General features: G+C 36.8%; 1 protein-coding gene across 1 annotated transcript; it reads right to left on the bottom strand.

Annotated features, from left to right (window-relative positions):
- Positions 1 to 466: 466 nt before the first annotated feature.
- LOC113060097 (ectonucleoside triphosphate diphosphohydrolase 3-like) lies at positions 467 to 16,294 on the bottom strand. Its single transcript, XM_026228925.1, has 10 exons — positions 16,194 to 16,294; positions 15,251 to 15,373; positions 14,340 to 14,457; positions 13,701 to 13,860; positions 13,194 to 13,353; positions 12,759 to 12,986; positions 4,463 to 4,735; positions 3,310 to 3,420; positions 3,036 to 3,173; positions 467 to 1,170 (listed from the first exon to the last, which is right to left on the bottom strand). Exons 1-10 carry the CDS (start codon positions 16,248 to 16,250, stop codon positions 979 to 981), a joined length of 1,560 nt encoding a protein of 519 aa, XP_026084710.1. The 5' UTR covers positions 16,251 to 16,294; the 3' UTR covers positions 467 to 978.
- Positions 16,295 to 21,499: the final 5,205 nt, after the last annotated feature.

Raw genomic sequence — 21,499 nt, 5'->3', positions numbered from 1 at the left:
CCATTTCTGTCCCTGATGGAGTTTGGGTTCCTTGCCACTGTTACCTTTGCCTTGTGGAAACTTAATATTTGGCAATGTTATTGACTTGATTGCACAGACACCATTGGATGAAAACTGAACTGATCTGGATGATGACATTACTGAATCAATGATGAACTAATTTCAACATGATTACTTTTGTCCTCTTTTTTAGATTTGCTTTAGGGCATAATTGAATGTTGTTTGCATTATTGAAACATATGTTTCCAGTTTGACAATGAAAAGCTACTTTGACACAATCTGCATTGTATACAAGGCTATATAAAAATAGGTGACCTGACTTTATAATGTATAATGTGTCCTTAGAATTCATTTTCATTACTTTAATTATAGCATTAAATGCCAAATTCTTAGATCATCAGTTGAAATACATAAACACCAGTCTCCACTGCACTGTCATTAACAATCATAACATTTATTTAGTACTATGACATATTTCATTTAAAGACAATGTGTGCTGGAGAGCACATGCAGAAATATATGTGTAAGATACATAATGGATGATGCAATTGAATGAGACAAACATTTGATACAATACACAACCAAAACATTGTCATGACCTAGTAGATACTTTTTACTGTATGTAAGCAAAAATCTTTCCTTTGTCTTCAGTGTTTTCAATCAAATCCACATTATAATACATTGCTACTGTATTCCTGGACCTGTACACTCCCGTTTTTTGATAGAATGGCATTAAATACAAGTTTTAAATACATTTGGTGTTCACATCAGGTGTCTTCTTTGTAACCTTAGCACCACTTGACCCTCATGACCTTCAGGTTCTAAAATTAAAAATTTTCACTAGCAGGAATATCTGCACTGACGCATCATCATCTCTCCTGGTTTGCAAAACCGCCTTAAGTGGGACACTGGACCTACAGATGAGAACACAGTGCAGTATAGATGGGAATTCAGCACAAAAAAAAAAAAAAAAAAACCTTAATAACAAAAGTGCACAAGCGCAATGACGAGGTATGTGAAGGTGATAATAGTCAGAGCAGAGAACAAGAGGAGAAGTCCGGTGAAGAGGACGTTGTTTATGGGTAGCTTGAGGATTTTTCCTTCAGCTGGGATCATGTTGGAAAGTGCAAGCATGTAGCCCAGGGACCAGGCTATACTGGTATCATTTACCTATGAAACACAAAGAGACATATGATGGGGTCCAGTTCACTGCAGAATTTGGGATAGAGAGAATATCATTAGCAGATATTAGATATTACACTAATACTTTATGTTAAGACTATACTATACTACTATGTTAAGTATACATACTTTAATACATGCAAGATTTGATATAAATTCCTTAGAAATCAAGTGCTCAGAAATGCATGTACTTTGAAAAAGGCATTTAAAAGAAAATTCCTGATTCATCATACACATATACAGTATATTAAAAAAAAGTGTAATCACGGTTAATGATGTGTAATGATGTGCCATGTATATTCATGTTTAATTCAATTGACTTGCCATTTCTTTTTAATTATTTGTAAAATTTATTATCCATTTATGAGTTTTGGGGTATTTTGTAAAATGTTATCGTGGCAATGTTGTAATATGTACTGTATGTATGTACTGTATGTATGTTCAGAAAGTGTAATGCATAGACACATAAGCAATTATTTAACTTTGTGGCTATAAAAAAGATTGAACTGGTCCATAAACTTCCATTGTATTCTATTGTATTGAGCAGAGAATATTCATTGAATATGCTTCAATTTCATAATCGGAAAGTTCACTCTTTTCCTTTGTTCATGAAGCAGTTTTAATTTATCAGAACTAAAAGGAAGAAAACAAATTGATGTGTGGAAAATGTTGGCATATGAAAAGATTTGAATGCAGCTTGATATTAATCGATATATAATATTAATGACTAAAACTGCCAACCACATAAATTATCCTGTTTTTATATATACCTGGTAAAAACAGGATTGACTTTCTTTGTAATAAGATGACTTGTTTTGTAAACCAAATAAACTGTAAAATACTTTTTATCTCTGCTAGAAATTGTGAATGGTCAGACTAAATGCCTAGTAATGCATAGTCGGAATGCATACTCAAAATGAAAAATTGAATGACGAGTAATTTCTTACTGCTAAATTCTGAAAAAAGAGAGGTGTTAATTATAGGACCTAAAAACTCTGCATGTAATAACCTAGAATGCTGTCTAAGACTTATTGGCTGCTCTGTCAATTCTTCGTCATAAGTTAGGAACCTAGGTGTGATATTTGATAGCAATCTTTGCTTCGAAAGCCACGTTCCTAGCAGTTGTAAAACTGCATTTTTCCATATCTATATTACAGCCTATGCTCTCAATGTAATGTTAATCCATGCATTTATGACCTCAAGGTTAGATTATTGTAATGTTTTATTGGGTGGTTGTTCTGCACGTTTGCTAAACAAACCCCAGCTAGTCCAAAATGCAGCAGCTAGTGTTCTTACTAGGACCAGGAAGTATGACTATATTAGCCAGGTCCTGTCAACATCTCCCTATCGAAACATTTTATAGATTTTTAAATCTTGCTTATTACTTATAAAGCTAAGAATGGTTTAGCACCTCAGTATCTGAATGAGCTCTTGTGAAATTATAATCCTCCATGTCCGCTACGTTCGAGGAGAACTGGCCCCCAAATGATCCTGGTTTCTCCCAAGGTTTTTTCTCCATTCTGTCACCGATGGAGTTTTGGTTCCTTGCCGCTGTCACCTCTGGCTTGCTTAGTTGGGGTCACTTTATTTACAGCGATATCGTTGACTTAATTGCAAATGATTGCACAGATACTATTTAAACTGAACTGAGATGATGCCATCACTGAATTCAATGATGAACTGCCTTTAACTGTCATTTTGCATTATTAAAACACTGTTTTCTTAATTAATGTTGTTCAGTTGCTTTGACACAATCTTTTTTTGTTTAAAGTGCTATATAAATAAAGGTGACTTGACTTAAATGTAACTCCTTGTAATCTCATGAGACATGCTAAACATAAAATTGAATGTACCTCTTTCTGAAAACTGAGATTCTTCCAGTTGTCTGTGTTGAACTTATAACCATGTGCAAGAATGCTGTGCACATAATTTGCAGAGTAGCAGTAGGACTTCAGATGCTTGTCTTTTGCGTCTTTGATGGATGTCTTGAGCTAAAGGGGGTTCGGGGGACATTAAATGTAGGTTTACTGATTTTACAAATCCGTTGTAACTCTATTACAAAGATTCATTCCTCCCAATCTGTATTTTTTTCTGCTAATAATGGTTATGCAGTTGGCCAGTACTCACAGTTTTCCAGTCCTTTTTGCATAACAGCTTCATGTTCGTATTGAATGTCTCCATACTTTTTGATCCCTCCACTTTAAGAGCCCAAGCAGTCCAGTAGAACCCTGCATAAGCCTAATCAAATACTTGGAATTTAGTGCAATTAGTCAAATGCCCTTCTTTTACATTACAAATCCATGTTTGGAATGATATGAGGTTGAGTAAATTAAAACAATTTTCATTTTTGGGTAAACTATTTTGGTAACTTTATTTTAAGGACCAATTCTCACTATTAATTAGTTGCTTACTAGCACGCATATTATTAGTATGTTGGCTGTTTACTAGTACTTATAAAGCGCATATTAATATCTTATTTTGCATGACCATATTTTTGATCCCTTAATCCTTCCTCATACCTAAACTTAAAGGGGTCATATGATGCGATTTAAATTTTTTCCTTTCTCTCTGGAGTATTACAAGCTCTTGGTGTGTAAACAAGATCTGAAAAGTTGCAAAGACTTTATAAAAGTTAAGAGTCAGCCACGCCTACCTAAAATGGCTCATTCTAACATGCCCCCACATGTCTATGTCACGATGTTTGAAGAATTTCATAATGCTGCCCAAATGTTCATGTAAAGAAAAAGGCTTAACTTTTATTCTCGCTGTTGCTTCCAAAAGAGGACACAAATAGAAATCAGTGGTTAAGTTGTATTTACAAACCTGTTCCGGAATAGTTAAACCCAAATATTCAGATGTGTGCGATGCAGCGTGATATGCAACGCATAAAAAAAACAGTATCAGTAATTATGTCCCCACTGGATGCAACAAATGCCTTGTTTATATTGGGTTTTATTGTTTTTGTCTTGTCGCACCAGGATATAGCATCACAATATGGTAAGGGGCGTAACATTTCCATCACACAGTTGAGGAATTTGGCCAAACACAATGCACTGGATAGCTGGCCAATCAGAGTACACCTTGCTTTTCAGAATGATGAGCTTTGTAAAATTACGATTTTCAGAAAAGCAGGGCATAGAGGAGAAACAATTATTTGAAAAATAATGTGTTTTTGAACCTTAAACTGCAAAAACACATTGCATTACACCAAATACACCAAATAATGTTCTTTTTAGCAGCATCATATGACCCCTTAGCTTAACTAAAAAGAAATGCATACCATAAAGTCTCCACTGAGCGGTGGTTGATAAACTCCATCAAAGGAACAGTTTTCAGCTCCCTGGCATGACTTCAGGTCAAATATACTCTTGATCAAGACTTCGCACTGTTCAGGATTACTTTGTCCAAAGAAAGTAATAATTTGCTTTGGACTATATTTAGTTGGAAGATCATTTTTTGTGCATTCACTGCCAAAAACATCCTCTACAAGCATGGAGATATTGTAGCCAAAAGGATAACAGGGCTGCTTCACATAAGCCCAGTTGGTGGATTCCTGGAAAGAAAGAAAAAAGCGTTTTAGACAACTACTGTTAAACTTAATTATTGCCAGTCTGTTTTATTAATCATGTCATTCACCTGTGCCCTGTTCATCACTTATCTCATTTAGCTCCCTCATTTGTTCTAGTGTATATATACTTCCTGTGTCTCTCAGTTCTTTGTCCTATCTTTTCTAGGTGTTACATCAATGTTACTGGACGTATTTGCTTTTCTCCTGTGTTTCTTTGTTCTACATTTTGGATTTCCCCTTAATTAGCCATGTTTCCACTGTCGGGCCAGTGCAAGCCAGGGCTTAAAATGGGCCAGGCGGGGCTAATAGCTTCGAGCCAGTAGCACGAGGCCAGAATAGTGCAGCGTTTCCTCTGTCGGTCTTAAAGCACTGTTGCGCTTCACTAAAACACGCCCTTTACATGCATTTCAGGAACAACGTCATGCAACCTCATCATTTCACAGACAAAGAGAAGTTATCAGAAAACTATGAAATAAATCACTGGAACTAGCACGATCACAAAACGAATATGATAAAAGTGGCCGTTTGTTTGCATGCTTTGTTAAATATTTAAATACAAAAGCATCTTTGTTTTACTATAGAATACGTGATACATTGATCATAATGAATTAATTTATCATGACTCAAAATTTGTCACACAGAAATACATTTATTTCTATTTTATTTATTTATTTTTAATGCTTAAGCGTTATGAAAATAGCCTGCTCAATCAGTCAAGTCTGTTTATGTTTATTTGTTGCCTATAAATCACATTTAGAATGATTGATGATATCTCTATTTTTATAAAAAGCCCCGGACAAAAACCATTATTATATAGATAATATCATATAGCTAATATAAGTTACTAAATAAATACATGATTGTGATAGAGAATAAGAAACTGACGACTGATTTCTTTAAGGGGTCATATTTACCATGTTTACTATGGTAATGTTAATGCATAGCGTGCACAGTCTTTTGCATCGTTTATAAATATTTCTGCCTTGTATGGTGATTATAATCCACATTGGATCAAATTATTTCAAACACTCACTGCTGACTGAAAGTAAGTTTTGAGCTCAACTTATTTAAAAAAGGTTTTAAATGTTATTTTTAATGCTGGTGTTGTCAGGATCTTGGCAGGGAGGAACTCAAGTGCAGACAGGGAATCACAAAACAAGGGGTTTATTCACAAAAAAGGGGAAAACAAAAACCCACGAGGGGGAAAACAAGGGCTAGGGTAAACACTAAATAATTCTACAAAACACAATAAACAAGGTAAACAAAGACTGAACACTAACTACTAACAAACACTCACTGCAGGACAAAAGACTTCGAGGAGTTTCAAGGACAAGGTACAATCACGAATGATGAACACATATGAGGTACACAAATCACAATGAACCGACGCAAGACAGAGCACACTAGGAGATCTAAATAGGGGGAACAATCAAGACACGACAGGTGGCACAGATGGGACAATCAAGACACGACTAGGTTAACAAGGGGGGCGGGGCAAGGGAACGAGACAACACAAGCACATGGCCCAAAGGCAAGGCCATGTGCTTGTACACAAAACACGGGTCTGTCATGATCCTGCCTCAAGACTAGGAAAAATCAAGGACATGAGGGCAGAATCATGACAGAACCCCTCCCTTAAGGAGCGGCTTCCAGACGCTCCTCAAGGGAACATCAAACACGAGACATGACTGACATGACGGACTGGGACACCGACACAAACCAACAAGACATGACAAATAATAACAAAGGCAGACATGAATACACGACGGCAGGGTTAGGGTGACAAATCAAAAAAAACAAACAGGGAAGGGGAGGAGGCGGGACCACAAAGTTCATGGGGGACAGACCAGGGTGGGTGGGTGGTGCAGGAATCTTAGGAGGACAGGACGAAGGCTGACGACGGGGGGTACGGGCAGCTCTGGGTGGTGAGGGGCGGGGAGGGGTCTCGGGACAACTGACAGGGGACATGATAGGAGCAGACAAGGGACGCGGGGCAACACTTACGGGACGCGGGGCAAGACTTACGGGACGCGGGGAGACGACAGCTGGACACGGGGGGATAACATCTACTGGACACGGGACGACAACATCTACTGGACACGGGACATCCACGGGACACGGGGCAACATCTACTGGACACGGGGGGACAACAGGACACGGGACATCTACGGGACACGGGGCAACATTCACTGGACACGGGGCTACATCTACAGGACACGGGGCAATATCAGCTGGACACGGGGCCACATCAACAGGACACGGCGAGACAACGGCTGGACACTTGGGACTTCTGGGGACAGGGTCAGGGGACAAGACAGGACTGACGGGGATTTCTAAAATTTGGACAAGATGGGACAAATAATCAGAAAAGGCTTTAGCAGCTAGGACAATTGGCATCTCCTTATGAGATGAGACCGACTGTACAAGAGTCTTTGCTGCAGAGTCGGCCGCGGCTCTCTCCTCCGCTCTCACGACTGCCGACTTGAATACGGCTTTCTTCTTTGCCGCCTCGGGCACGCCAGCGCTCACCGCTGCTGGCTCGGGCACGTTCACCGCCGCTGGCTCGGGCACGCCCACCGCCGCTGGCTCGGGCACGCCAGCGCTCTCCGCTGCTGGCTCGGGCACGCTCACCGCTGCTGGCTCGAGCACGCCAGCGCTCTCCGCTGCTGGCTCGGGCACGCTCACCGCTGCTGGCTCGGGCACGCTCACCGCTGCTGGCTCGGGCACGCTCACCGCTGCTGGCTCGGGGGGAGACAGGGTCACAGGACCGGCAGGCCCCTTCTTCCTCCTCTTCCTCCTCGGGCGCGGTGCAGAGGCTACGGCTGGGTCAGAGGCGGGTTGGGGGAGTTTGGTCTCGGGCAGGGCAGTCTCGGACGCCGAAGACTCAGAAGTTGACTCCCATGAAAACCGTCTCCCTCGTTTCATGGGGAGACTGCTGGCTGTGGAGGGCACCTCAGGACTCTGGGAGGGGCTTGCCTGATCCCCCAGGGTTGCCACGGCCAGGACACGACCCTCTGGGATTGCTGGCAGCTGGGTAGGTGGGGGGGACCTCTGTGGCTCCTCCTCTCGACCACTTGCTCCGGAGCGACCTCCCCTGGTCCCCCGGAACACCACTAGGCGAGAGCCCTCATAACCATCCCGCTTGCTGGCTGATGATAACCAGAATTGCCTCCTGTCTGCTGAGTTCCTTGGTGGTCGGTTCATTCTGTCAGGATCTTGGCAGGGAGGAACTCAAGTGCAGACAGGGAATCACAAAACAAGGGGTTTATTCACAAAAAAGGGGAAAACAAAAACCCACGAGGGGGAAAACAAGGGCTAGGGTAAACACTAAATAATTCTACAAAACACAATAAACAAGGTAAACAAAGACTGAACACTAACTACTAACAAACACTCACTGCAGGACAAAAGACTTCGAGGAGTTTCAAGGACAAGGTACAATCACGAATGATGAACACATATGAGGTACACAAATCACAATGAACCGACGCAAGACAGAGCACACTAGGAGATCTAAATAGGGGGAACAATCAAGACACGACAGGTGGCACAGATGGGACAATCAAGACACGACTAGGTTAACAAGGGGGGCGGGGCAAGGGAACGAGACAACACAAGCACATGGCCCAAAGGCAAGGCCATGTGCTTGTACACAAAACACGGGTCTGTCATGATCCTGCCTCAAGACTAGGAAAAATCAAGGACACGAGGGCAGAATCATGACAGGTGTTATAGCTTTCTGAAATGATCCGCAGCGCTGACTCTCTATATTTTTATAAAAGTTCCAGAGCAAAAAAACATATTTTTATGACAGGAAAAGAAAACTAGAGGTATTTCGTATTGCTTGGTGGGAAAGTAACCTATCCTACAAAAAAGAATTAAAACTGCTAGATCCGATTACTTTTCTTCTCTTTAAGAAGAAAACAAACATAACCCGAGGTATTTAATCAGTACAGTGGCTAAATTAATGAAAAATAAAGCCTCAACAAGTGTTGACACTTCCCAACATCACAGCAGTAATGACTTTATGAACTACTTTACTTCTAAAATCGATACTACTAGAGATAAAATTATAACCATTCAGCCGTCAGCCACAGTATCGCATCAGACAGTGCACTATAGACCCCCTGAGGGACAGTTCCACTCATTCTCTACTATAGGAGAGGAAGATTTGTATAAACTTGTTAAATCATCTAAACCAACAGCATGTATGTTAGACCCTGTACCATCTAAGCTCCTAAAAGATGTGCTTCCAGAAGTCATAGATACACTTCTGACTATTATTAATTTCTCATTGTCATTAGGATATGTCCAACTGGCTGTTATTAAGCCTCTAATCAAAATACCATAACTTGACCCCAAAAGAACTAGTTAATTATAGACCAAACTCGAATCTCCTTTTTCTGTCCAAGATACTAAAAAAGGTGGTACCCTCACAATTATATTCCTTCTTAGAGAAAAATGGTATATGTGAGGATTTCCAATCAGGATTTAGACCGTATAATAGTACTGAGACTGCTTTCCTTAGAGTTACAAATGACCTGCTCTTATCATCTGATCGTGGTTGTATCTCTCTATTAGTTCTATTGAATCTAAGTGCTGCGTTTGACACACAGCATTCTTTTGCATAGACTTGAACACTTTGTTGGCATTAATGGAAGTGCATTAGCATGGTTTGAATCGTACTTATATGACCGCCATCAATTCGTAGCAGTGAATGAAGAGGTATCATGTCGATCACAAGTGCAGTATGGAGTACCTCAAGGCTCAATACTAGGGACGCTACTATTCATGCTCTATATGTTACCCTTGGGAGATATCATCAGGAAACATGGTGTTATCTTTCACTGTTATGCTGATGATACTCAGGTCTATATTTGTTCGCGGCCTGGTGAAACATACCAATTTGAAAAACTAATGGAATGCATAGTCGATATTAAAAACTGGATGACGAGTAATTTCTTACTGCTAAATTAAACAGAGGTGTTAATTATAGGACCTAAAAACCCTGCATGTAATAACTTAGAACACTGTCTAAGACTTGATGGCTGCTCTGTCAATTCTTCGTCATCAGTTAGGAACCTAGGTGTGGTATTTGATTGCAATCTTTCCTTAGAAAGCCACATTTCTAGCATTTGTAAAACTGCATTTTTCCACCTAAAAACCCTGCATGTAATAACTTAGAACACTGTCTAAGACTTGATGGCTGCTCTGTCAATTCTTCGTCATCAGTTAGGAACCTAGGTGTGCTATTTGATTGCAATCTTTCCTTAGAAAGCCACATTTCTAGCATTTGTAAAACTGCATTTTTCCATCTCAAAAATATATCTAAATTACGGCCTATGCTCACAATGTCAAATGCAGAAATGTTAATCCAGGCATTTATGACCTCAATGTTAGATTATTGTAATGCTTTATCGGGTGGTTGTTCTTCACGCTTCGTAAACAAACTACAGCTAGTCCAAAATACAGCAGCAAGAGTTCTTACTAGAACCAGGAAGTATGACCATATTAGGCCGGTCCTGTCAACACTGCACTGGCTCCCTATCAAACATTGCTTAGATTTTAAAATATTGCTTATTACTTATAAAGCCCTGAATGGTTTAGCACCTCAGTATATGAGTGAGCTCCTTTTACATTATAATCCTCTACGTCCGCTACGTTCTCAAAACTCAGGCAATTTGATAATACCTAGAATATCAAAATCAACTGCGGGCGGCAGATCCTTTGCCTATTTGGTGCCTAAACTCTGGAATAACCTACCTAACATTGTTCGGGAGGCAGACACACTCTTGCAGTTTCAACCTAGATTAAAGACTCATCTCTTTAACCTGGCTTACACATAACATACTAATAAGCTTTAAATATCCAAATCCGTTAAAGGATTTTTAGGCTGCATTAATTAGGTAAACCGGAACCGGGAACACTTCCCATAACACCTGATGTATTTGCTACATCATTAGAAAAATGGCATCTGCGCTAATTTTAATCTGTTTCTCTCTTATTCCGAGGTAACCATAGCCACCAGATCCAATCTGTATCCAGATCAGAGGGTTACTGCAGTAACCCAGATCCAGTACGTATCCAGACCAGATGGTGGATCGGCACCTAGAAAGGACCTCTACATCTCTGAAAGACAGCGGAGACCAGGTCTGACACACTGTTTTCCTAATGAATGTTGTTCAGTTGCTTTTAACACAATGTATTTTGTTTAAAGCGCTATATAAATAAAGGTGACTTGACTTGACTAAATAAATTCATGATTGTGATAGAGAATAAGAAGCTGACGTCTGATTTCTCCAAGTGGTTGCATTTATCATGTTTACTTTGGTAACTTTAACGTTTTAATGTCTTTTTCATCGCTTATAAATATTTCTGCCTTGTTTAGTGATTATAATCAACATCTGATCAAGTTATTTCAAACATTTGCTGATGACTGAAAGTAAGTTTTGAACTTAACTTATTTTTAAAAGTTTTAATGCTGGTGTTATAGCTGTTAGCTTTCTGAAGTGATCCACGGCTGACGATCTCCAGAAGCGGAGAAACTCCGCCTTTGTTCAGAACCACTCCTCTTGCCCCGGCTGGCTCGCTTTGGCCCAAGGTTTTCGTCGGGTCAAAAAACCCTGGCCGTTGGTCCTGAGGAAGCCCTGACGAGGCACGATCCACCCCCGGAAGTGACAGTGGAAACGCGACTGGCCCTGGCATGCACTAGCACGCCCAGTTTAAGCTTGACATTGGAAACGCGGCTATTGTGCACTCCTTACTATCCTGTTACTGAAGATTGGATCAAAACAGTTTTTGTTGGCACATTTGAAAATCACAATTTAGGGACTGTGTATTAGCCTGTGATGTTTATGTAGTTTATGTAGTAAATTAACATACTGGAAAGTATGTTAATTTACTGCACATACACTCAGTATTTAGTAGGGATTCATTTTGCTTTAATTACTGCCTCAGTTCTGCGTGGCATGGAGGTGCTAATTTTGTGGCACTGCTGAGGTGGTATGGAAGCCCAGGTTTCTTTGACAGTGGCCTTCAGCTCATCTGCACTTTTTGGTCTCTTGTTTTATAATTTTCCTACTGACAATACCTTATAGGTTCTCTATGGGGTTCAGGTCGGGTGAGTTTGCTGACCAGTAAAGCACACCAACACCATGGTCATTTAACCAACTTTTGGTTCTTTTGGCAGTGTGGACAGGTACCAAATCTTGCTGGAAAATGAAATTAGCATCTTCAAAAATCTGGTCAGCAGATGGAAACATGAAGTGCTACAAAAAAATTTTGTAAATGGGGGCAGCGACTTTAGTTTTCAAAAAAACAGAATGGACCAACACCAGCGGATGACATTGCACCCCAAATCATCACAGAATGTGTGGTGGCTCTTGATGCCTTGACCCCAGCCTCATCCATTCCTTCTGAAGTTCACTCAAATTCTTGAATTGATTTTGCTTGACAATCCTCATAAGAGTTTTCTCTTTCATCTTTTTCTTCCACACTTTTTTCCTTTCACTCAACTTTTTGTTAAAATGCTTGGATACAGCACTCTGTCAGCAGCCAGCTGCTTTGGCAATGGATGTTTGTGGATTACCCGCTTATTTAAGGGGTTCAATGATTGTCTTCTGGACAACGGTCAAATCAGAAGTCTTCCCCGTGATTGTGTAGCCTTAGTGAACCAAACTGAAAGACCAGTTTGAAGGTTCAGGAATCCTTTGCAGGTGTTTTGAGTTGATTAGCTGATTGGCATGTCACCATATTCTAATTTGTTGAGATTGGTGGGTTTTCATTAAATGTGAGCCAAAATCATCACAATTAAAATAACCAAAGACTTAAACTACTTCAGTCTGTGTGCACTGAATTTATTTAATACATGAGTTTCACAACTTCAGTTGAATTACTGAAATAAATTAACTTTTCCACAACATTCTAATTTATTGAGATGCACCTGTATATTTTATTTAACAAGTATTAATTCAGAAATTCACTTGACAATGACATAAGTATACTCTACCTTTGAAAGTTTGGCCAAAACTCTCTTCTCAGCTTCATCTTTCCCATAGCAGAGGAAACTGTGTGTATAGATGTTGTATTCATAGCCATAGAGTGAAACCTTAATGATATTTTCACCTTTAGCATCTTTAGAAGTGGCAAAGGCGATCTGAGTGGAGCCTCCACCCAAGTCCAATGAGCCAACTGTCTTAGCTCCATGAGGATGTACCCAGGCATTCCAAAGATTTTTCTATAAAAAAAAAAAAAAACTAAAGTTAAATATTTTAAAAGCTCAATTAAGATCAGTTTTCCCTACTTCTGGTTTAAATTCAATATTGTGTCATAAAATGACTGCAGTACCCTAAAACACTCATTGTACCTTTGAGATAAAACAATTCTGTTCTATATCAAAGAATTAAAAGATCGTCTCTGCACAATAAACTGCACATGAACTGACCTCTAGGAAGTTCCCCTTCAGGTAGTTGACTGTGATCCAGCCATAAAGACCTTCTTCTTGTCCAGAGATTATGGAAGCATTTTGGAAATTTAAAGGAAGAGAGCTAAGGTAATTCTTTATGTCTTTCAAGATAGCGTTGGATTTCTCTTCATCTTTCATGCTGTGTAAAAAGGATATTGCAAAGATATGGCATGCAATGTGTCAGCGTCAAGTTAACTTTGTGGCAAATATATTTATAAATTTTATTTGTTGATTGATTTAACATTGTTTGTTATTTAAGAAATAACACCATAATTGAAAAACTCTGGATATAATTTTAACACTCTGCAAATGTGTATAAGAACATTTTTCTTTGATCAAACATTGTTATTTTTTTATTGTACTCTATTGTCTAACACTGTATGATCCCCTGAGCTCTCAGTATCAAAGTAAATGTCTCTACTGATACATAAATATATTGAAATATAGAGGTAAGAACATAGAAAAAAATGTTAAAATAAATCTTACCGTAGAAGCCTCATCCCTGCTGTTGCACCGAGGAAGACTGAGGTCGTATTAAGCCGATGGGAAGGAATGGCCTCTGTTATTTTTGCCATGCAATTTTTAAAACTTTTCCATGTCTTTTTGTCCTGATCCTCATTTTTACCGAGATCTGAAATTCCAGGGCCTTGAAAAGATATTTATCATTACATTACTTTCTGTAATACATAGTGTACATATATATATATATATATATATATATATATATATATATATATATATATATGTATATATTTTTTTTTTGCTTTATTATTGTATCACTGTATATGTTAAAAGAGTAGTAAAGAACTAGTAAAACGAGTAGTAAAGAACTACACTAAGATAAACAATTTCAGCTATTCATCTATTATATATGAAAAGCACTTTTTCTCTTTCAAATAATGATCAGTGAAAGAGGTGTTTTCAGATAATGTTGACCATCAACCTGCATTGAATTGTATCATGCATTAAATAGTGATGAAAAGGTCAAGTCCTCATCATACTGACATATGATTTATTTAAAAGTTTTAAGCTTTTCATGTTAAGTATAATTTTGTGAAAGAATTTAAACAAAGTGGGATTTGTCCTAATTATTTTTTAATTTATATATATCATAACTCTTCTAACCTTCAACCTGGCACTTAGTGTTCTCCCTCACAACCCCTGTGTTGTTTTCCTTTTCGGCAGGCCACTCATAGAGATACACGGTGGTCCTGGAGGAGCCTGCATCCAAAACAATACCATACTAGAGAGAGAGAGAGAGAGAGAGAGAGAGAGCAACAGAAATGAAGTGAAGAAAGAGTGTTACAGTAACCACGTTAAGACCAAATTCTGAAGACCTTGTAAAGCAATAAAGAGCTTATTCATTTGCACTCTTTGCAAAATGTACTGGTGAATAGCAATTTCCCATGGTCTAAATCATGATTGAGTGAAGCATTCAAGGATAGACTTGTCTAAGCACCTTGAGCTATTTTGGAAGAAATAAACAAAAGCACATTCTTCCATTTGGAAAATATTCAAGGACTGATGTTATGAGTCATCAGAAGGATCTTCTTAAGGTTAAGGATGCAGCATTGTATGGAATTAAATAACTCCATCAATGGTGATTAACCATTGAAAGATGTTTTGTGTGTAGAAAAACAGGTTTCTGGTGAGAAAGGTTTTGGTTCAGTTTTTTTTTTTTTTTTAAGAATTTGTTTTCACTAAAACTAAAAGGAAACTGAATGAAGCATAATGAAAAATCATAATCCATAAATCATATCTTAATCTTTTACCACATTGTACTCATCTGTAAATGAATAAGGGCCCATGTTTGTGACATGTGATGTTTGTTTTTCAAAACAGAATAGAAATGTTACATAAGCAAAAAATACAAACGTTCCTCATATACTGTATACATTTTTAATAAATAATATTGTATAATATTAAATAACCAGAATCAATCAGTTAATAATACACACACTGAAGGGAACCCAATTAATTGATCAGTTTAATAGGCTCCACCTTGTATCACATATGCTCAAATTATAATGTTTTACCTTTAATCCACTGGATATATAAGTCTTCTTATGAGTTTGTATAACTGCTATTGAAATGATGACTGCTATGCTTGCCAGCATAAATGCAGCAGCCAAAGCTATTGCAATTTTTGCCATCCTCACCTACAGACAAAAATAAATAAATAAATAAAAATGAATAAATCAAATTTCCATCTCACTGTGAAGCTTGATTCTCATTGAACTAATAGCTGAACACACTTTTATAACAGAAGATAAAATTGAATACTACTAATACTAATGTTTTACAGGAAAAATATTAATATTATTATATATAATGTATTACATAATTACTTTAGAAAACAATGTAGTAATGATTTAAAGAACTCAGAAATCAAACAATCGTGCATCTAATATTTACTTTTACCATGTTTTGAGATTTAGGAAACTCTTTCAAACGCTGTCAAGGCCATAGGCACACTGTCAAGTGTGTTATGTTATGTAAAAATCTTCTGTAAAAAGTCAGGAGCATGCTCCGTTTTGTACCTATAGAAGTATATACTCATATAATCCTGGAGCCTCTTACACTAAGCCATATTATTGTTTCAGTTTCTAATTTGATTAAAGAAAGTGGTTCTTTGAACTCAAAGACATGCAGTATCTGTTTAAAGTCAATCTAATGCTACTTCTGTGCTGTCATCCAAAACACCGTGCCATGCAATTGCATTAATACATACATATATATTTATGTTTGTTGTATTTATGTATACCAAAAACTGCTCTTTTGTAGAGACATAGCAGATTTCAAAGACATCATATCAATCAATTAATCAATTAAATGCTTAATTGATCTAAGCCACATTTGTTCTATGATCTGATCTTACATGATCTAAAAAGAAAGCGAATATCAAATGCAAAACACATACATTTCTGTCACAACAATACTGCCATTATTAATTTAGTAATAAAATGTTTATTTGCTTACCCCTCTTCGTGAGGATGTTGTAAGGTGGTCTGAAGATTGTGACTCCTTATTGATCATTCTGTCCAGACATGCAAGACCATGAATGTGCAACTGTGTTTGGATTTGCGTGTGTGAGAGTGTGTGTGCTAGAGTTTGTTTATGAAAAAGCATCGTGAGGAAACAGAATAGGAGGGGTTAGGCTGTCACTGTCCAATAAGCAGGACCTTTCTAATAAAGTTCATTAGAAACTCCACCCATTCAGATAAATGTTAATAAGGAAAATACCTTATCGTTAACATTTCTGAAAAAAAATATAATAATACTGCTAGCTCATATTCAGCTATTTATACACTATCCACACTTTTTTTCTCTTTCAGTTCATTGAATCACTGCCATGAAAAACCTAGAATCAATTATTTGTATTTTTTATTATAAAATATTTTAAACACATTTAGAATTCCTATGATATTGTGCGGACATGTGCTGCTACACATTCATAGTTATGAATATGGCAGTTCCCAAGAGATAGAGAAAAAAGAGACTTCAATTTATTTTTATTTTTATTTTTAGTTTTGGGTTTTTAATTTAACACACAAAAAAATATATATGTTAAAATACTCAATGGATGTTTATTCCATTCCAATTACAAGCAATACAAAAAGCATATAGACGGTTTCAGCGGCAACAACATAAACAAACGCTTTTGTGGCCCTAACTTAACTTCCGGTTGACTTCCAAATAGAATCAATAACAGCAGCTCAGTCCCTTTAGAGTCGATAATTTTCTTTTTTTTTTTTTTTTTTTTTGATAACAAACAATATGTTTGCTACGTAAATCAGGTGGACTTAATGAAAATGCAAATTAATTATTTTCGAGAAGGAGATGCATGAAGCACAACTATTCAGACGGTTATTGTTTTTCAGGGGTAAGTGTAAGTAACGTAAGTGATTTTCACCATTTACAGGGGGTAGTTGGTGATTTTAATGCCATCAAAATCCAGGATGTCTGTATTTTTCTTTCATCACCCCCATAAAAATATCTGGCCGAATTATCTACTGTTTTTGACAAACACCAAGATTGTGTATTAATTTAATTGCCATCTGAATCCACATATCTGAGTTCACATGAAGAAATCAATATAAAATTCAGTGTTTAAACCCATTTTGAGCACTTCCAAACATGGTACGCTAACATGGTACTTTGGTGTATTTTGCATGAATGTTTATTTCTGAAATGCTGAAAACTTTTTGAAAATACAAATACTTCATAACTGCTCCACTACAGGGACTAGGAGCAGAAAGAGAAGAAAGGCACTTATTCATTTGAAATGGGTCTTTATTATAGCAGCAGCAGGTATGCAATACAATTTTAAAATGTGCATTATAAACAGATATATATTGCATATTATTATATACAACTATATCATGTCTATTTTCCTATTTTTACACAAGACATTTAATATAGGATTATATTATATTTAATATAGGATAATATATGATTATATATTATAAAATAAGCTTGGAATAATAAGAATACATTTGACATAATAATAAGTACTTTAAAATACATTTTACACTATAATGCAAATACATTTTTAAATAAAATTAATTTTATTTACAGCATGAACTGGCCAAGTGAGCAGCGCATTCCTGGGTTCGTGGGATCACAGAACTTGCTCCTCCACTGTGAATAGATTGCCATCCGAATTCATGAGTTTTATCACTGAAGTGATATGCAAATTAATTTTTACATACATCCGTATAAGAAACAATTAGCATCTTAATGAGGGTTAGACTCTCTCTCTCTCTCTCTCTCTCTCACACACACACACACACACACACACAAACCCACATACAGTACTAATAGCAGATAATAGGAGAACACAATGAAGGTACACAAGACCTAAAATTTCCAGTCTTTTACCAGCTCCGGAACATCCTTCATGTAATATAAATGTGTGTACAAATTTGTTCTGATATTTGTTCTTCATAGTAAACAAGCCAAGGCCAATGAGTCTGAGTTTGAAAAAAATGATTCATAGTATTATTTTTCTTTTGATAAAAAGACCTGAACACCATAAAAGGGTTAAAACATATTTCATTCAATAATGTTAAAATAATGACTTCATATTTGAGGGGAATACATACAGCAGTTTGTAGGAGAATTAACATTTCAGAGGAAAAATCTTTTCATAATTCTCTTTCTGCTGGTTGTGCATTGTGTTTTTTTTTTTTTTTTTTTTTTTTAAAGCTTGTAGTGTTATTTTAAAATATCCCTAAAAGGGTTGTTTTGTTTGCTTGGTCAGTTGGATATGTTTATGCCTGATCCTAATGGGGCAATTTACAGCAAACTGAGAATAAACAAAAGAGCTGTGTGTTGATCAGAGCTCAAAAAAATATTACTTTATTGGAAAGTCACAGACAGCAAAATATACATGCTGACACTGACTTTCTTCTAGAACAGGATCCATTTACAAAACAGGGCCACATTTTGCAGTGTGGTTTAGGCAAGGTATTAATCCTTCAGAGAAGAACTTCTCAAAGGGGAATACATTTTTGAAAGCAATTGATTCCACTGACCCTGTTGAATGACTGATTGCCAGTATATGTTCTGTTTTTGTCCAGATTATGAGATGATGTGCCCAACTAAAGATTTAAAGCCCTTTCACACTGCACGTTTGTCCAAGGAAATTGACGGAGTGCCTTCTGTGTGAATGCAAACATGCCCACTGTAATGAAGCTTAGATCGTTTGCCAGCTTACGTGTAAGTTAACATGCCTATAGCATTTTCGGCTCATACATTACACGCCACATTGTGATGACATGTGTCATTACTGGACCTTTACAAGTTGTTTGTGAATGCATACGCACAGATCCAGGGAAATCACTGGCAGGGTGAATGAACCAAAATCTAACAATCCGGGAACAATTGCCAGGACACATTACCCGTGTATTATCCGGAATCTCAGTGTGAAAGGGGTTAAATTAATTTAGTTTAATTTAATTTCAGTTTAATTCCAGCTCCTTTCAAATTCCTTCCATTCAAATTTGACTTGTAATATTTGGCATCCTTCTAGCAAATTTTACATTTCATTTAAGTTCAATTCTGAATGAAACCACTAATGCTCGAACACTTACTGTAAAACCAAAGCAGTATCAAATTAACAGTTTGTAATAAATTAATTGTACTTTTTTTAACCAGTTATAACATATACACTGATAGTTAAATTATGTAAGAATTTAAATTGGTGAACTAGCCTGAATCATCATTGAAATTCATTCATTTTAGAAACTAACTGACTTTGCTGGATCGACTTTTGCCATTTTTAAAGTGTATTACTTACAACCTTGCAGAGAATAAAGCTGTATGGAAAATGGATGGATGGATATTATAACTTGACTAAGCTCAGCAAAAGTAAAGAGATCAGACTCAGATCATACTGGACTATATATATATATTTTTTTTTTGTTCCAAACATACTTTGAATTTTCTCTACTGAGTTTCAACTTTCCTTTACTGCAGTTCTGTGAAATGCTGGGCATCCCCGCCACCCTGACGCCTCACACATCTATTCAAAGCTGCTATATGCTGGAAAGATGTATCATACCTTAACACTGACTGGATTGAGGAACACCAAACTGAATTAGATTGTTCTCTTCGTCATAGGCAGTGCTGAATACATGTATTTTTAGCTGCTCGAAGTGTGATTTGAAACTCCATTAGCCACAAGAAGCCGGAAAGTTCTTCACAATTGGATTAGGATGGAGAATGGAGGGAAAACAGGCATATTAAAACCTTTCTCACTATGCTTTAACATGGTTTGCAGTCCTTGGGTTCACTGCAACGCACACAGGCCTTATACCTATAAATACCCTGGCTTGTCAGCAGTCTTTAATATCCAAAACACGATCCACTGTGATGACATGGATGACTGCAGTTTTTATGTGTTGGTATTTGGATGTGAGCATTAACTAATGACAAGCCACTTCATGCTTTTTTCCAAATCATGTTATTTTATTTTATTTATTTATTCATTTATTTTATGTAAATGTTAGTTGATCTGGTTGGTGGGTATGCACTATAAGCAGGTATGAACTTCACACAGTAGGAAAAAAAAAGTTTAAACAAAACAGTATATACTTTAGAGTATAGGTTAATTTGTTAACATTATTTAATGCATTATTTTATTATGAATTAGAAATTAATTTATAAGGACAATATTCATTAATGACTGATCATTGTTACATTTAGCAATTAACATTAACCACTGTTAACAAATGTTCAACATGTTCAGTGTAAAACTCTCCATTTGTGTATACAGTCTCATTTACAGTATGTATAATGAGTGTGACAGTAGACAGAAGAAAGTTGTTCCCTAAATTATAATAATATAACCTACAACCACTGAACAATTTAATAGAAGTTGATTCAATTCAATTCTCAGTGAAACTTAAAACCCTCTTATTACATTAGCATCCATATTTAGATAGGAAGTCAATGCAAAGTTTAAGTGTGGATGGATATTAACGATATACTCATCATAACATCCCTGATGTCTGGACAAGTGAGGTTTTTAGATTACTTTAAATTAACTTTACTTTGGACATTTGAATCACTTAAGTGATGAATAGCAATAATTATCAGGAATAAATGACCACAAAACATCTACACAAAGATTAATCTTCAGTCAATTATTATAAAAAGCATTAATGCTGCCAGCTAGGACTCAGGGATGATGGATTCCTATCTGTATAATATAAAAAAAAATATGCTGTTTAGTAGATACATCTGTATGTTATTATGTTTATAGACCAGATACTGTCAGAATACATTAATGCTTCCGTTATCTTAATAGATGTCTGAAATGGAGGAAGCTGAGATGTGGGACTCCTCAAGAAAAAATTAGTTGAGCAAGTGCTCTTTGGATTTAAAGCTGAATATCCCAGCAATGCAGATCACCAGAAGTGTACAGAATAATTTTTATGCTAATAATAATAATAATAATAATAATAATAATAATAATAATAATAATAACAATAATAATAATAATAATAATAATAATAATAATAATAATAATAAAAAAACAGGGCAATTCTAACATTCAGAGCCACTAGAATAAACTCATTAGTGTTGTATCCCATCTATACATCCTCTTATATGATTGTATAGTCCATTAATCAAAGTGCAGCTGTTAAGTGGGCAATGAGATAGGCTTGTGGCAAAGTGCATTAGCACATAGTATTACAAGTATTTTGATATCTTCACATCAGAACATTTATCTGTATCCTTGCATTGTTAATCAATAGTTAGACAGCTCAAACTTGAAT

This window comes from Carassius auratus, chromosome 41 (assembly GCF_003368295.1).
Source record: "Carassius auratus strain Wakin chromosome 41, ASM336829v1, whole genome shotgun sequence".
Classification (NCBI taxonomy): Eukaryota; Metazoa; Chordata; class Actinopteri; order Cypriniformes; family Cyprinidae; genus Carassius; species Carassius auratus.
Note: the sequence above shows the minus strand (reverse complement) of the source record. Positions and strands in the feature narration are given on the sequence as shown.

Excerpts from the sequence above, each read along its gene's own strand:
- LOC113060097 (XM_026228925.1), bottom strand. The coding sequence starts at position 16,250 with ATGATCAATAAGGAGTCACAATCTTCAGACCACCTTACAACATCCTCA. Across the intron at positions 12,987-13,193 it reads TGAAGGGGAACTTCCTAGAG|AAAAATCTTTGGAATGCCTG; the intron begins GTCAGTTCATGT and ends TTTTTTTTATAG. Across the intron at positions 3,174-3,309 it reads GCAAAAAGGACTGGAAAACT|CTCAAGACATCCATCAAAGA; the intron begins GTGAGTACTGGC and ends AACCCCCTTTAG.